General features: G+C 29.6%; 3 protein-coding genes and 1 long non-coding RNA gene across 10 annotated transcripts in view; 2 read left to right on the plus strand and 2 right to left on the minus strand.

The window, feature by feature from the left end:
• The window catches only part of LOC145190881 (dynein axonemal heavy chain 2-like), a 33,296-nt gene extending 31,735 nt beyond the window's left edge, over positions 1-1,561 (plus strand). Inside the window, exons 65-70 of the mRNA XM_090066614.1 lie at positions 33-225; positions 351-500; positions 650-826; positions 927-1,001; positions 1,073-1,223; positions 1,299-1,561. Of these exons, the coding sequence (XP_089922740.1) occupies positions 33-225; positions 351-500; positions 650-826; positions 927-1,001; positions 1,073-1,223; positions 1,299-1,453 (901 nt within the window). The 3' untranslated portion in view covers positions 1,454-1,561. The remainder of the gene's footprint in view (positions 1-32; positions 226-350; positions 501-649; positions 827-926; positions 1,002-1,072; positions 1,224-1,298) is intronic.
• Positions 1,562-5,175: 3,614 nt separating this feature from the next.
• On the plus strand, positions 5,176-12,347 carry LOC145191732 (uncharacterized). 6 transcript variants are annotated; one of them, XM_090066656.1, is made up of 5 exons: positions 5,278-5,333; positions 5,447-5,480; positions 10,541-10,740; positions 11,091-11,316; positions 11,839-12,347. In XM_090066656.1, exons 3-5 carry the CDS (start codon positions 10,708-10,710, stop codon positions 12,234-12,236), a joined length of 657 nt encoding a protein of 218 aa, XP_089922782.1. In that variant the 5' UTR covers positions 5,278-5,333; positions 5,447-5,480; positions 10,541-10,707; the 3' UTR covers positions 12,237-12,347. The 6 variants fall into 6 exon arrangements, with proteins under 6 accessions (XP_089922779.1, XP_089922781.1, XP_089922782.1 ...); XM_090066653.1 differs by lacking the exon at positions 5,447-5,480 and having other exon boundaries at positions 5,176-5,333; positions 11,836-12,347; XM_090066655.1 differs by lacking the exon at positions 5,447-5,480 and having other exon boundaries at positions 5,176-5,333.
• On the minus strand, positions 5,269-9,158 carry LOC149882032 (uncharacterized). 2 transcript variants are annotated; one of them, XR_016444951.1, is made up of 3 exons: positions 8,917-9,158; positions 8,606-8,674; positions 5,269-7,353 (listed from the first exon to the last, which is right to left on the minus strand). It is a non-coding gene; the product is annotated as an uncharacterized LOC149882032 (long non-coding RNA). The 2 variants fall into 2 exon arrangements; XR_016444952.1 differs by having other exon boundaries at positions 8,626-8,674; positions 8,917-9,156.
• A 1,067-nt stretch (positions 12,348-13,414) lies between the features above and the next one.
• On the minus strand, positions 13,415-15,181 carry LOC145191750 (uncharacterized). Its single transcript, XM_090066650.1, has one exon. It carries the CDS (start codon positions 14,673-14,675, stop codon positions 13,545-13,547), a length of 1,131 nt encoding a protein of 376 aa, XP_089922776.1. The 5' UTR covers positions 14,676-15,181; the 3' UTR covers positions 13,415-13,544.
• Between the last annotated feature and the right edge of the window lie 462 nt (positions 15,182-15,643).

Raw genomic sequence — 15,643 nt, forward strand, 5'->3', positions numbered from 1 at the left:
AATGTACTAATAATACTAACTTTTCGCTCTAGAAATCTTTTTGAAACAGTGCTGTCCCTTCAACCTCAAGTGTCTTCCGGAGCAAATGGTGAAAGACCCGAAGATAAGGTGTTGGGTTTAGCAGCAGATGTTCTTAAAAAGCTACCGGATTTAATCGATTACGATCAAACAGCGAAAATTCTTGCTGATGATCCTTCTCCACTTAATGTCGTTTTGTTGCAAGAGGTATTTTTTAAAAATGTTATCTATATATATGACAAATGTTGCTTTTTTTTCGTTTTTGTTCGTTTTCATCTAAGTAAAATTTTATTAATTTATATTTGAGACATTGCATAAATCTTTTTTATTAGATATCTCGTTACAACGCTCTTTTAAAAACAATAAAGTCATCGCTCACCGAACTGCAGAAAGGTATAAAAGGATTTGTCGTTATGTCAACCGATCTTGAAGAAACGTTCAACTATATATTCGATGGAAAAGTTCCTCCTCTCTGGGAAAAGGTAGACTTTATTTATTTATAAAAATGTAACATAATAAATAAATATGCTAAGAATTGATGTATTGAACTCGCGTTCCCTTTTTTTTTTTTTTTTTTTTTTCTTCTGCACTTAAACGTCGCTTTAATTGAAATTACTTTTTTTTGTTTAAGTGTTATCCTTCTTTAAAACCGTTAGCTTCTTGGACTCGCGATTTAGTGTTACGTGTTGAGCAGTTTAGTAAATGGGCGAGTGCCGCAAGATCTCCTATTATCTTCTGGATAAGTGCGTTTACGTTTCCTACCGGATTTCTGACAGCCATCCTTCAAACGTGTGCTCGTCAAAACAATGCAAGTTTTTTTTTTTAGGAGAAAGGGGGAATGAGGGGAGGGAGGACATTATAGTTCAAATCCCGTGCATAATAGTCTAAAAAGATTTTTCTGTTTCCAGGTATCAGTAGATAGTCTATCGTGGGATTTTGTTGTTTCAACTGTCGACGATAGAAACATTACACAGCAGCCCAAAGTAAAGTAGCAATTTTAGAGATGTATTTCTAATTCTTAGCATCAAATTTATTTTAAAATTGCTTATTTTAGGATGGGGTTTTGATCCGAGGCTTGTATTTAGAAGGCGCGGGATGGAATGTGCGCGATGCTTGCTTAATAGAAGCAGAGCCGATGCAATTAGTATGTCCGTTACCGACAATACATTTTAAGCCCGTTGAAAATAAAAAGAAATCTGGGAAAGGTTCGATGATTTGACAAATTTTGAAACTCTTTCTACGCTTCAAGATAACATAAATATAATGTTCAACTCTTTTAGGTATTTACACATGTCCGTGTTACTATTATTCTAATCGTGCTGGAAGATTTGGTAAGGAATCTTTTGTTGTCGCTGTTGATCTAAAATGTGGTAACTATAGTGCTGATCATTGGGTGAAAAGAGGGACTGCTTTGCTTATGAGTCTTGATGAATAAAGAGATAATCTTTTATTATTGTTGTTATTATTATTATTATTATTATTATTATTATTATTATTATTATTATTATTATTATTATTATTATTATTATTATTATTATTATTATCATCATGTAAATTATTTGAATATTTTTATGTATAGAGTATAATATATTCCTAGTTTTTAAAAAATTTTAAATGTAATTTTTTTTCTTCCTTTCAGAAATATAAATTCCCAATGAATTTTTTGGTATTTAGTTTTTGAGACTTTTATGCTTCGGTCTGGTTTTACTTTACACCAAAAATTGCTGTGCGTTTGTTTTTACTTGTCGGTTGTTGTTTGTTTTTCTGTACTTTTTTTTTAGTCATTTGTGTTAATGATTTTCCAAACAATTAGTTTGGTTAAGTAGTAGATTTACTTTATCGGGCAGCCGTAATTTGTCAGTAATGTTTAGGCATTGCACAGTGATCCAGAAATGGCACGAAGAAGGCAAAAAATATAACTCTTTTATCTTTACAGCTATCAACTTGAAATTTGTTGTGAATACTCCTTACTTCTTGGTTATGATTAACAATTTTAGAACAATCCATAAAACTATCTTGGTCCCTAGTGGATGCCATCAACCATATCTTGGTGGTATCTATTAAATGATCTTGCATATTAAAATATATGCGTGAAACATTTTTCATATCTAATTTTTAAGACTCATTAAAAAGGTTCATAGAATCTCAGGTTAATGTAGAACCTGTTGATATACGTCCAAAAAATGTAAAGAGATGTCTATAGAAGATGTCATAAAACAAAATAATAAACAATTAGTTTTGTAATTTACTTTTTCCCAATTTAAAAGTGTTTTGAAGTTGTAAACATCGAGGCTTTTTATTTGTGATAATTTAATAGTCCACCTCCATTCGTGGCTGACACGTGACTATGACAGCTGCAAGTACCCTCTAAATCATTAAAAGTACTATGACAGCTGCAAGTACCCTCTAAATCATCAAAACAAAAAGAGCAACAGGTATATTCATAGGACGAGCTGTTTAGGTAGCAATGCTCATTTAACATCCTTGCTGACATTAACAAGAGATTTCTAATATTCTTTCTAGTTTCAACTCTATTCTTCATTCTCTTAACCAGTTAAAAAATCTAATTACACGCTTCTTGGCCCAATTCTCCATTCTTGTTTTTAACTTGAGTGTCTAGTGAGTAAAATAGCGAGCTTGAGGCTCTTCTGTTAGTAATATAATTTTCTTTAATGGTGCATTTTCTGAAGGTGCCTCTGGTCTCCTCGTTAATTATAATTAAATGTTTGTCGTTCCTGTTATCAATAAAAGTTCTAGTGATAACTCTTTAGGCAAAGTGTCCTCCTCTACTCTTCATTACATGCTCTTTGGTACAAAAAAACTTTCATTCCACCACATATAAGGTGTTTTTCAACAAGATGTCTGCCATTGATAAGAGCATGGGCGCCGGCAGGCAGGGGCAAGTGGGGGCAGTTGCCCCCCCCCTGGAAAAGCAAAATAACAAATTTTAATATTCACAAAATTTCTTTTAACTGTTAAAAGATTTTATTTCGATATCTCATCAATTTAACTCATTTATAGTTTACTCACCGTAATGTAAATGACTACAGTTTAAATGAAATATTACTATCAAATGCAATAAATTCCACGATGGCGGAAGCTTTTTTATAAAGGCATATTTTATATTTAAAAAAAAAGATGTTTGAATGAAAGTTTAAAAAAAAGTATGAAAGAAAAATAAAAAAGGAATAAATAGAAAAAAACAATTGATAAAGGAGAAGTAAAATTATAAAAGATAAATAGATAAAAGATAAAGGAGAAGTATAGAAAACAAAAAGAAGAGAGGAAGAAAAAAATGGAAAATAAAGGAAATAATAATAATAATAATGATAATAAAAAAAGAAATCGAATTACAATAACAAAGTTCTTAGCAAACAAATAAACTTCGAACTAACGAAGAAAGAATTGGATACAGTGATCAAATTTTTTAAATTATTTTTTAATGTGCCAGTTTCATTTACCTTTTTATGCTGTTGTTTTTTTGTTTGCAAAATGTTTTTTGTTTGTATTGTATTTCTATTTATTTTTTTTCCAATTTATTGTGTTATATTCATTTTAATAATACTATTACCTTGTGTTTTTTGCTAGCTAAATGTTGATTATTATAATTATATATATGACTGCTGAGAGGGGTGGGGGTGGGGGGTGGACGGGGAAGATTCCCGGGGCCCCGTGTGTGAACAAATTATTTTTTAAAGTAATTTTTAAAAGATTTAAATAGTTTTGACTTTTAAAAGATTTAATTAACTTTTATTTTAATTTTCAATGACCAGAGCACGCTTCTTTTGGTCCTGGGTATATAATTGATCATAATGAGGGCCCCTTAAGAAAACTTCCCGGGCCCAAAATTTCTCTCGGCTGCTATGATTATATATATTTAATTTGATTAACTTGCATTAACCTGCTGTATTTTAATTTTTGTTTTGTTTTTTGGAATATGTCTAATTTGTATTTAATAAATCATTTAATGTTTTTTAACTAATCATTATATTATTATATAATTTAGCATTATTAGGTATAACTTAGCATTAGCATTTTGAGCGTTTGTCTGGGCTTTGCATGCTGAGCGTGCATCGTGAAAAAATACGCTCCAGAAAATCTGAATTTATGGAACAAATTGTAAATAAGTTTGGTAGTGAAGGCAGACGACTACAATTTACTGAATAACAATGATTTAATTCTTGTTTTTTTATTTTTACATTTTCTTTAATTTTCTGTTGTCACTGGTCTAATAAAATGACTTGATTAATTGATGCATTTATGTAGTTTTTGAAATATCACTGTTGAATTTTATTTTGCCCCCCCTTGTAAAAAATCCTGCCGGCGCCCATGGATAAGAGTACATTAAATCTGACTGAGGCACAGCAGTACATTTACAAATGTATCTTCTTCAATACGGTCGATCTCTAGCTGGAAAAATCTGGTCAAAAATTTTCAAGTTATTTGAAAAAAATTTATAACTGTATTAATAAAGCCATTTTTTCATCAACCATCATTCAGGAGCATCGTATAGTAAGCAACTAACTCTGCTGGAAACCTGAATATAAAAGTTATACTTGGACTTGCAATAAAAAATAGTTTCTAGCAATAAAAAATCTTTTAACATTGAAAATTATGAAAAACTCTCCCTTCGAGTTTTTTATATCTTTGACTTAAAAGTTTTGATATCTTTGAATTTAGACATTTATTTTGCTTATGAAAAACCAATTTTCTTCACCCTATTTTATGGAAGCCAAACAAAAGATTAAAAATTACAACATTAAAGTAAAAGGATAAATTTTTTTATTATCTTAGTAGTGAAAATATTTGACAAGTTTTCACCAAAAACAGAATTCAATTGCTTTAAAAATTAATATAGAAATATTAACACGCACAAAAATGACGCCGCATACTCCAATAAAAAACATTAACTATTAATATGAATTTATGAAACATTACAATCAAAAACCGAAAATAATTTCTTGGAGCAAACATTTTTTTACACAAAAACAAAGAAAGAATGGGTCTTAAAATAGATCTAAATACGAGCAAACCCGGAGCACCAGTCAACGGCGAACCAAATTTTCAGATTGATTGAATTAACTTCACCCAGAGTCAGTGTAAAAGAGATCCCAACATATGGTAGACGAATATATATATTATTTATCTACACTCACAATTTTTACATAAATACGTAAAGAATAGATAATAGTTGAATAGATGCTTCTGGTAGATGTGCTTGTTAAAACCGAATTACTTCACATCTATCTATTTTGTTGAAGATTGTACGACGTTTTCGACACTGGATTGTATGAAGATATTTGACTAGCCGTGAAGTAAGAGAAACTTAAATTTTATTTTAATATTTTCAATTACTCCCTCTCATTCCTTTTGTCTTAAAACATGAAGGCGTTATTGCGCTAAAATACCTTAAATTTGCTGTTTCAAGTGACATCAAGATATAAAGGGCAAATTCAAGTGAGGTAGGTGGTTCGACTACAACCTCTTTTTCTTTTTTATAAAGCTGATTATATCTAGGCTTTCCGTAATTTATTTTAAAAATACTTTAGGATAACCTAGAGTATTTTTAAAAATTTATAACTTCTACTTTCCTTTAATATTTTCAGTTCTCGTGACCGCATTAAAACTATAGTAAAAAAATTTTTTGAAAGTGGCCGGTTGAGCGTTACATTATTAAAAAAATGGGAACGGAGGAGGGGGAGGGGAGGTTTAGGAATTTTCCATGAACACGTCTCTCCGGAGGATTATTATGGGCCCCCCCGGAAAAATAGGTATGATTAGCTCAAATCATAATGCACGTACTAAACTATAGTAAACAAATATCCATAAAAAAAAATGACTATTACTTTTTAAAAGCTCTTCAAAGAAAATAAAACCAGGAGGACAAGGTAAAAACCAAAGGAGGTCTGAATGTTTATGGTAGCTTAACTTTTCTATTCATTTTTCAGAAAGAATGCATACATGAATATACACATTTGGTTCACATTTATTAAACAATCTTTTATTTCCCCAACATCTAACTCCCCTTGCTTATACCACTTTTGTTCCTTGAGTTTTCTTTCTGAAGGATATTTCCTTCTATGTAAGCAGATAAAACTACAAATCAAACATGTCATTAGCATCAAACCCATATCAAATCTCTATACCTGAAAAGAATACTAGTAATAAATTTGTGTTTCCCTTGTGTTAAGTAAGCAATATTTTCTTGTATCAATACATTTATATAGAAATGGTGCATAAAAAAAAAAGATATGGTTGCTTTATGTTAAGTAAAAACTTAAATAAGATATAGCAGATAAATCTCCATAAAAATCAAATCTTATGCTGCAAGTCAGTCAATTTTATAAATATTTAGTAGTCAATTTTTTTAATACAAAGGTATAAGCTGCATTTTTTTTTTTTTTTTTTTTTTTTTATTTATTTATAAGGAATTCTTAAAAGTTACAGAAAATAATCCAAACTAAAATGTAGGCTGTTTATGTGTAGTAAATATATTTAACTGATTTGTTTTTGGGCCTGGGATAATATATATCTTTATTACTAATATGATAATTGAAGCTAAGTAAACAAAGCTGGATATTATTATTCTAGTTATAATAATCTATTTGATGGCTCAGTAAAAGATCTACCTAAATATACAGTAAAGATACATAGATTTTTTTAAAATTTATTTTTAAACTGACATAACCCATAATAACTGCTATGCTATTGAAGGTGTTTTGTATTGTGAATACTTACCAACTTAAAATAATAATAATAATGATGATGATGATAATAGTAGTAATAATATAAATAATAATAATAATGATAATAATAATGATAATAATAACAATAACAACAGCAACAACAACGATGATGATGATGATGGTGATGATGATGATGATGATGATGATGATGATGATGATGATGATGATGATGATGATGATGATGATGATGATGATGATGATGATAATAATGATATGATGATGATCATAGTGACAATAATAGTAATAATAATAACAATAAAAACCGGATTTATAGTTTATCAATTATATATAAATATACATTATTCATTAAAAAAATATTCCAATATTTAAATTATTTCAAAATGTTGATTCCCATTATAAGCTGTTTCTAAAAGTTTTTATCTATACTTCCGTTGCCTTTTTACTAGTTTTGATAATCACAAACAATACAATGAATGCAGTTAGAGCTATTAATACCAGTAAAGCAATCGTTAAAGCTTTGTTATGCCCTTCACGAAAGGCTTCTTTCCTTTCTCTTCTCATCTTCGAATTTTCTTTAGCGACTTTACCTTTCAATTGCCTCATTTATGTATATTTATAATTGATCAATCTAAAAAAAAATATTCAAACATTATATATATATATATATATATATATATATATATATATATATATGTATGTATGTATGTATGTATGTATGTATGTATGTATGTATGTATGTATGTATGTATATACACACCCTTATACATACATACATACATACATACATACACACATACATACATACATACATACATACATACATACATACATACATACATATATATACATATATATATATATATATATATAAATATATATATATATAATATATATATATATATATATATATATATATATATATATATATATATATATATATATATATATATATATAGGCGCTACTCGACTTTCTCCCCCCCCCCCCCTAATTTTATGATTGATTCTGATAGAGAATTTTATGCTGATTAAGAATCGTATAAAAACATGGGTCTCAAAATCAATGGAAAGTGCTCTAATTCGAAGTCAAAGTTGTAAAAAATCCCACTAAAAACCCTAATATTCGCCATTTTGAAAATATTAAGTTAATGATCTTTTAGCTGACAAAAGCAAATTATTAATAGCATGGTTTTTACGTTAAAAAATTCGTTAAAGTATGTTTATCTTGCACAATTTTTTGTGGCAAAGAAAATAACCGTTTTTTGATTTATTAGAGAATAAACTATATTGCAAGTAATGTACTTTTGTAATAAAATTTAAAAAAGAATTTAACAGTTTTGTTTCCTAAAAGAAGAATTTTTGAAACTCAGTTCATTGTTGTTCTATCACATGTAAAATTTAGAAAACGTAACCTTCAAACCGTTTTTTTTAATAAAAAAAACCAGCGTACGATACAATAATAATTATTCATCAATTTTTCTACATTATCACATTCTACGTTCAACCTTTATTTGAAATCTTCTATTAATTTCATTTCGTTATAACACTTTCGTTACAATACTTTAAAAAAAATAATTATAAGGCTTATGGAAACCAGGTCTGTTTATTGCGCAATAAAACGGTAATTAATTTTCGTTAAAAATGAAAGCGTTTTGAAAAAAAATGGCGAATATTAGGGTTTTTAGTGGGATTTTTTACAACTTTGACTTCGAATTAGAGCACTTTCCATTGATTTTGAGACCCATGTTTTTATACGATTCTTAATCAGCATAAAATTCTCTATCAGAATCAATCATAAAATTAGGGGGGGGAGAAAGTCGAGTAGCGCCATATATATATATATATTTGTATACACACACACACACGCACACGCACAAGTATACTTTAGTCCGTGCAGACGTACATCTTTCCAACACACGAAAAGCGTTTTCGAATACGTACGAGAAAAAGACCTTAAAGAAAAAGAAACATTGGCTTCAGTTTCCGCACTTCAAAATAAATTTAGTTAATTACTGTTGTAATATCAGAAAAATACTCTTAAACTTATGCATAGATTTTAAAACTTTAAGCAAAAACAACCCATTGAGTGATTCGTCCAGGATGGCATAAAAGTAATATCAAAGTATATCTATATATTTATATTTCTTAAAAGAAAAATTTAAAACAGAATTACTTCAAAAAATAAACATGTGACCTTTTATATCCATTGATTTCTTAAGTCTTTTCTTGAAATCTTTTTTTTTTTTTTTTTTTTTTTTACGTATGTCGAGGTATCAGCCAAATGTCAGTCTTGAACTTTTATGCTACAATTAAATAGCTGCAACAAATTTAGTTAATTTAAGCCAATATCATTTCCAGGATCTGCTGTCTTCATAATTTTTTATAAACTACTTAGATATACTTTTTCGACAGTTAAAAATGAAGCTAAAATGAGATGCTTAAAGAGAGCTTTGCATAATGCAATATTATCAAAATATACAGATTTATTTTTTCTAAATATTTAAAAAAAATAACTTATAAGAATTTTTATTTAATAACAGTTTTTAAATAAATAAATCTATTCGTGAGTAAATTTAGAAAGCTCACAAACAGTAATCTCAATAATAAATAATTAGATGTTTGTAAATGTTTAATGTATGCGACAAAAAAAGTTGCTTCAAAACTGTTTGATTCACTTTGAAAATAACTGAAATATTTTTAAACGTTTTTGAAAAATATTTTAGTTCAGTATATTTTAAAATAACGTTCTATGTAATGTAGCCTTAACTTGCTTTTAATTTAAGACAGCAGGTTGTTTGTTTTGCAGAGTTTTTCTGTTAATAAAAAACAATTTATCATTTGTATTTATTCATTTGTGTCAATAAAACGAGTGGTTTTTTGACAAGTCACAAAATTGTGCTGATATTTTCATTGTCGACGTGTCAATACAAATTCAAAGAAATCAGATTGGTGCCGCTCTGTAACAAAAAATCAGAAAACGTGTGCGAGTAACCTTTCGTGCTTGTGGCAAAATATTCAATAACTAAAGAAAATGCTGGCTAAAGTTTTCGTATTAGGATTTCTTATTACTTTTGCAAGCTCTGTACCAAGGGGATTGTACAAACGTAACGTTATTACTTTCTGTTAATCATAGTTAACGATATTAGTAATATTAGTAATATCAATAAAACTTAAATTCGTATCAAACATTTGATTGCTTCCAATACAATAGTTTAAAATGTTTATCTCAGTATTTGTTTATCATGGCAGTAAGATTTCGCTTTACATATTACCTTTAAATTTGATAATAAAAAAGTAAGAGATTTAAACCAATCAGTGTTAGGCCATGCAGTGTAGTGAAGGGCATATGCTCTTCGATAAAAACATTTACACAACGTCTACAACATGTCGGATAACTTCTTAAACATCAAAATATTGCGTTCACATATTAATATGCATCAAGTGATTGCCTGAAACCGATTTCACTTTATTGCATTTTTCCTCGCGTATTTAAAACAGCGGAGCGTCTTAACACCTAATACAACTTGTCCAGTACAATTTACATATGCTATATTCGTTGTAATAAGTGAGTAAGAAGCTTCTCACCTAAATTTTTAGTGTTTCAGAAAGAAAAAACAGCAGATCTAAAACTATATCTGAAACGATTACTTTAACTGATCTTACATTCATATAAATCTAAATTACTTTCACTGGAAAAGATGTTTAGTTTAATTTCATTGTTACTCTTCTTCTTTTTGTTTTTGCTATTACTAATAACTTAATCTGCTAATATTGCTTCTAAAGCTACTAATTATTTAATTGGTTATTGATTTGTTTAGCGAGAGAAAAGTACGAACCCCAACCAGCTACCAAAGGTCCGTGCGCTAAAGAACTTTTTGTTTCAGAAACGGAAGAGGAACTACCAGGAGAAAATTGTGAAGGTCTTAAAGAAAGTGAAGAAGAAGACCCTCTAGAGGAATATAAATATAAAGAAGATACCGAAATAATGGAAAACCCAGAGGAATTAGAGACAAAAGAAGTAAGTTTATTTACATCAAAATTGTTTCAACTGGATTTTTTCCCCACAATCAATTTGGTTAAAATATTAAGTATTTTTATATATACATTTCATTAACAAGATTTCTGAAATGGAATATAGGTAAACAAATGCTAAAAAACTAAGGTTTACAAAAACTTCATTTTAAATAGTGAGGAAGGTCATCTTATGAAGGATCTTTTCAATGAACTCTAATGGTGGAAAGAGATCAGAAACCCGTAATGAGTTTCTGAAATCCAGCTAATAGGATTAGTTTTTCATAGTGCTTGTACCTAATTGGTAACAAAACTCGAATTTCTTCAATGATGTTAGGTATGACACTTTTTCTTTAGCCATTTTCAGAAGAGAAAACGGTTCCAACAGAAGAACCAGAACAAATTGATGTTGAGGAAGAACCGAATGAAAATAAGAAAGAAGTAGAACAGGAAGAAAAGATGGAGGAAGAAGAAGTGTCTGAAAGCGAGAATATTGAACAAAAAGAACCTTCAACAAACGAAAAAGAAGTTTATAATGAAGATGACAAACAATTCAAAAATAAAAAGGAAGAGGAACGTCAACGTAAGTAGAGTTTATCAACGTTATGATGGTTTAATAACGTTATAATGAGTTTAACAACGAGCGTATATTTATGATATATTTATGATATATTTATGATATATTTGAGCGTATGTTTGTACGATATTTATGATATATTTGAGCGTATGTTTGTACGATATTTATGATATATTTGAGCGTATGTTTGTACGATATTTATGATATATTTGAGCGTATGTTTGTACGATATTTATGATATATTTGAGCGTATGTTTGTACGATATAAAACCATACATAACTAAAATAAGAAATATAATTTTAATTATAGATCGAAAAGTTTATGGTTCTTAGAAATTATATAAAAAAAAAGGGAGAAAAGTAATTTTAGAGAGTAGATGTGTCTTCACCTGCTGCCTTGATTCACCTCTGGTGATCACACCAAATTATATTTAAAAAATAGATTTACTTATAACCAATCCTTTACTTGAAGTTTGTTTTATACGGATGAAAAGACTTTGTTAAAATGAACTTTCATTTTCTCAGTAGAAGCAGAGTCAATTCGTCCTCTGGGATATGCAGAAGCTCCAGCACAGGCCAACCAAGAAGAAAGCGAAAACCTCGAGACAAAGACTGTTCTCATTGGAAATGAAGAAGTTAACATCAAAGAGTTGGAAGCCAAAGAAAAAGAAGCTGAAGAAGCAGCTATTGAGGAATATAATAAAAAAGAAGAGAAAGAAATTGTTGCAGAGGCAAAGATTGCTGATGATTTTAAAATCCAGGAAGACGAACCTGATCTTACTACTCCTGAAGAGAAAGCGAGCGAAGAGGACAAGCAAGCCAATAAAGAAATTGAGAGTGAAGAAGATGAGAAAGAGGATCTCAAAGAAGAAGTTTTAAATGTAGAGGAAACAAGCGACGGTAAACCACTTGAGACGAGCTCTTAAGAAGAATTTACTATAAAAGTAATAACTCTAAGAATTAGCTTTATGCCTTTCAGTTTTAGAAGCAAAATTAGTACTAATACGGTCAATAAATTTTTTCTTCAAACACTCTAATTTGCGTATTATTATTTTTGAGTTTAGATGTGCTCACAAACTTACTATCTCGTCTTTTTCACTATTTCGCTTATCTTTTAATACTTTTAGCATCGTGGGTTATCTTAATTAAGAAAAAAGCGATTTCGCTTTAATGTAAAATTTTTATTTTTAAGAAACAATTTTAAGAAACATGCATAACGAGAACGCGATTACATCTTAAAAACATCTCAAGTAGTTTTAAAATTACATTACATCTTACTGTTCAAAACATCTCAAGTAGTTTTAAAATTACATTACATCTTACTGTTCAAAACATCTCAAGTAGTTTTAAAATTACATTACATCTTACTGTTCAAAACATCTCAAGTAGTTTTAAAAACTATGACAGGTTTTGTTAGCCTTCAGTTTCACTTAAAGTACGCTCAATATTAAAACTTTTTTAGTGCAAGAAGTCTATAAACACCGTTATGTTAGTTCAGCATATTGCCTTTTTGTGTAATTCGGAAGCATGGCCTACTATGAAAATTTTCCAGTACCCATGACTGTCGAGCTACTAGGCTAGAGACCTGCAGCGATGTATCGAACACAAGGTCTTTAGCTCATCACCGAGAAAATGGCTAAAGTCTCAAAACCGAGACTTGCAAGGGTAGTTTTCAGAAGTAAAAACAAGGTTGGAATTGAGGCAATGGACTGTTGGGTTTGAGTTTTGAAAAACAACAAGTTCAAACAAAAGTTAGATGTCAGTGAGATCTGGCGCAGCATTTAGGAATGTAAAAAATTAAATAACCAAAAACAAATTTTGATGTAAAAACTGTTAATTATTTTTTTTCACTTTTGAAATTAAAAAAACAATATTGCTAAAAAATTAATTATAAAAAATAAAAAAAAAAATTCTTTAATAATTCCTAAAAATAAGTTAAGTAACATTTCTTAAAGGAGCTTCTTTTGTTCAACCTTTATTGATTAATTGCTTTATTAAATCAATATTTAATTAATCTTTATTTAAGAAAAAAATTTACCAAAAATCAATTCCTTATCAACAAAGTTAATTGATAACCTTTTGTGTTTACAAAAATTGCAATAAATTTTTCATTCATTTTTAAACCATTATCATTTTTATACACATCTCAATTGTTTATGCTTATTAGATTAGCAGATGCAAGCCATACAAATGCATAACCAGTAACTCTTATAAACAGGGGTTGCATACCATCTTCATTCCAGATAGTTGTAAGGCAATAGAAATTTGATGAAAGTGACTGAAGCAGTAGCTAGAGAAATAAATATTCCAACTGTTAGTCTCATTGTAATTTTTATTCCTAAAATTAGAAAACCCATGTCTTGTTCTCTGAAGAATATATGCCTGTAAAATGAAAAACGCTCTTCGGGAATGCGAGTCATATTGCTAGACACGCACTTGATTCCTGCTGAAACTACTACTTCATGCACAGCTTTACATACAATAGCAGCAGGGTAGAGTTTAATTGCAATACTAATAGTGTCAAAAAAAATGGTACCAATAAAATTATAGATTGGATAATTTCTTCCAAACGATTCTGTCCAGTAAGCATAGCTAAAAACAAATATATCCATTATGTGATAAGCCACAGCAAATGAAATAATTTTAGAGAAATCTTTCTGAGTCAATTCAAGCCAGTGATGAAGCTCATTAAATTCAAACAACAAATGACCAATACATTCATCGCTAGTTTCATTTGCTTCTAAAAAAGTCTCCTTCATATGTTTGTCATACAACTTTATTTGATAGACATGAATGTGGCAAACATATCCATATAAGCTTAACCAAGCAGCCCACCAGCCCATTGTAACAACAATGACTTGTATGTAAATACTAGCAGTCACATCGTAACTTAAATATTTGTTGGTAAAAAAACCTTCCCAATGTCTAACTTGATATGTTGACATTGTTACCCACATAACACATGATAATGCAGTGTACATATATCTGATTTTATGCAACTTTTTTAGATCTTCTGTGGTGCTTTGGTCATATATATATTTAATTATGCATTCAAAATTGCCATAATGAAAATAGTATCTTACAAACAAAAATGGACAGCAAAAATCTAATATCGAACCAATGCTGTTAAAAACCTCAGCAAACTTAAAGTCTGATGAATGAATGTAACTTAACATGAATATAAGACATCCATTCACAAAAAGCATTGCAGCCATGAACCAATTGTACACTTTAAATATAAGTAAAGAGTTTTTAGGTTGCCACATACCCAGAAAACGCAGCAAATGGTAGCATGGTCTTGGTGCATCTCTGTGAGTGTATCTTTGCAGCTGATCTGCGTCATCTAACTCTCCATTAGCATCCATAATTAAATGTTATACCATTACCAAACCTTCAATGAAAAAAATGAATAAGGATATTTCCATAATTTTCCCTACTCATTTTAGTTCTAAAAAGAAAAATATAAACTAGGAAACTTTCTCTGTAAGAGCTTTAGTACATTTTTTCCAATTTATTTATTTTTTTGTCCAGCGGCTCTTAACATCAATCGAAACAGATTTCTTATTGAAACTTTCGTGAAATTACTTAAGAAGCTATCCAAAGCCCCAAGGAAGTATTTGTTGAGAATGGCTAAAAAAAAAAAGGAAAATTCTTTTTCTTTGAGATGAAACTATCAAAATAGATGGTCACTTTATTTTAAACTTCCAGACATCAAAAGTCACAAACACTATTGTCAAAGAATGTTTATGTGCTCTGCATATTTTATTGACATTTAAGTTAAAATGACCTTCATTTTCTGTTTATTAAGAAAGTTTCACTGTATCCGTGAATGTCATCGGGTCCTGTTCGGCCGCCGAACGAGTAATTTCAAAAGGTTTTTCGGGTCCCAAACCCAATAGGGTGTAGACCCATTAAATACCCGATAGTTCGATAACCCGAAACAATAATCGAACGGGTTAACGAGCACCGACTAATGATATATATTAACAAGATGTCTAACTTCATAAAAATTCCGTTAGAAAAAGTGAAGCAAGTTTTTAAAGCTTTCAATGCAGGTAGCTGTTTTATTTAAACTGACAATTATTCATTTTTGTTTTGCTTTTATTTATAATTGCGTCATTTCAGGCTTGGAAAACAAATCTGGCTGGCTAAAAGTTTGCTTCACTGCGGAAGCGCTAGTTAGATATCTAGTTAATATATATGATTGGCACCGACAGCTAAGGAACCGAACCGATTAGGTTATTGAATTTTTTAGTACCCGAAAACCCGAACCCATTAGGTTTTTGAGATTATCACCGTTCGGATTCCGAAACTTAGTAATGGGTAAATCCAT

This window comes from Hydra viridissima, unplaced genomic scaffold, assembly GCF_058129835.1.
Source record: "Hydra viridissima isolate aposymbiotic clone 2 unplaced genomic scaffold, HvirCarnegie_v1 scaffold_11, whole genome shotgun sequence".
NCBI lineage: Eukaryota > Metazoa > Cnidaria > Hydrozoa > Anthoathecata > Hydridae > Hydra > Hydra viridissima.

Bases quoted from the DNA above. Each gene is read 5' to 3' on its own strand.
- LOC145191732 (XM_090066651.1), top strand. From the start codon at position 9,754: ATGCTGGCTAAAGTTTTCGTATTAGGATTTCTTATTACTTTTGCAAGC. The intron at 10,741-11,090 runs GTAAGTTTATTT...CTTTTTCTTTAG, and splicing joins AGGAATTAGAGACAAAAGAA to CCATTTTCAGAAGAGAAAAC. The intron at 11,317-11,835 runs GTAAGTAGAGTT...TCATTTTCTCAG, and splicing joins AAAGGAAGAGGAACGTCAAC to TAGAAGCAGAGTCAATTCGT.
- LOC145191750 (XM_090066650.1), bottom strand. From the start codon at position 14,675: ATGGATGCTAATGGAGAGTTAGATGACGCAGATCAGCTGCAAAGATAC.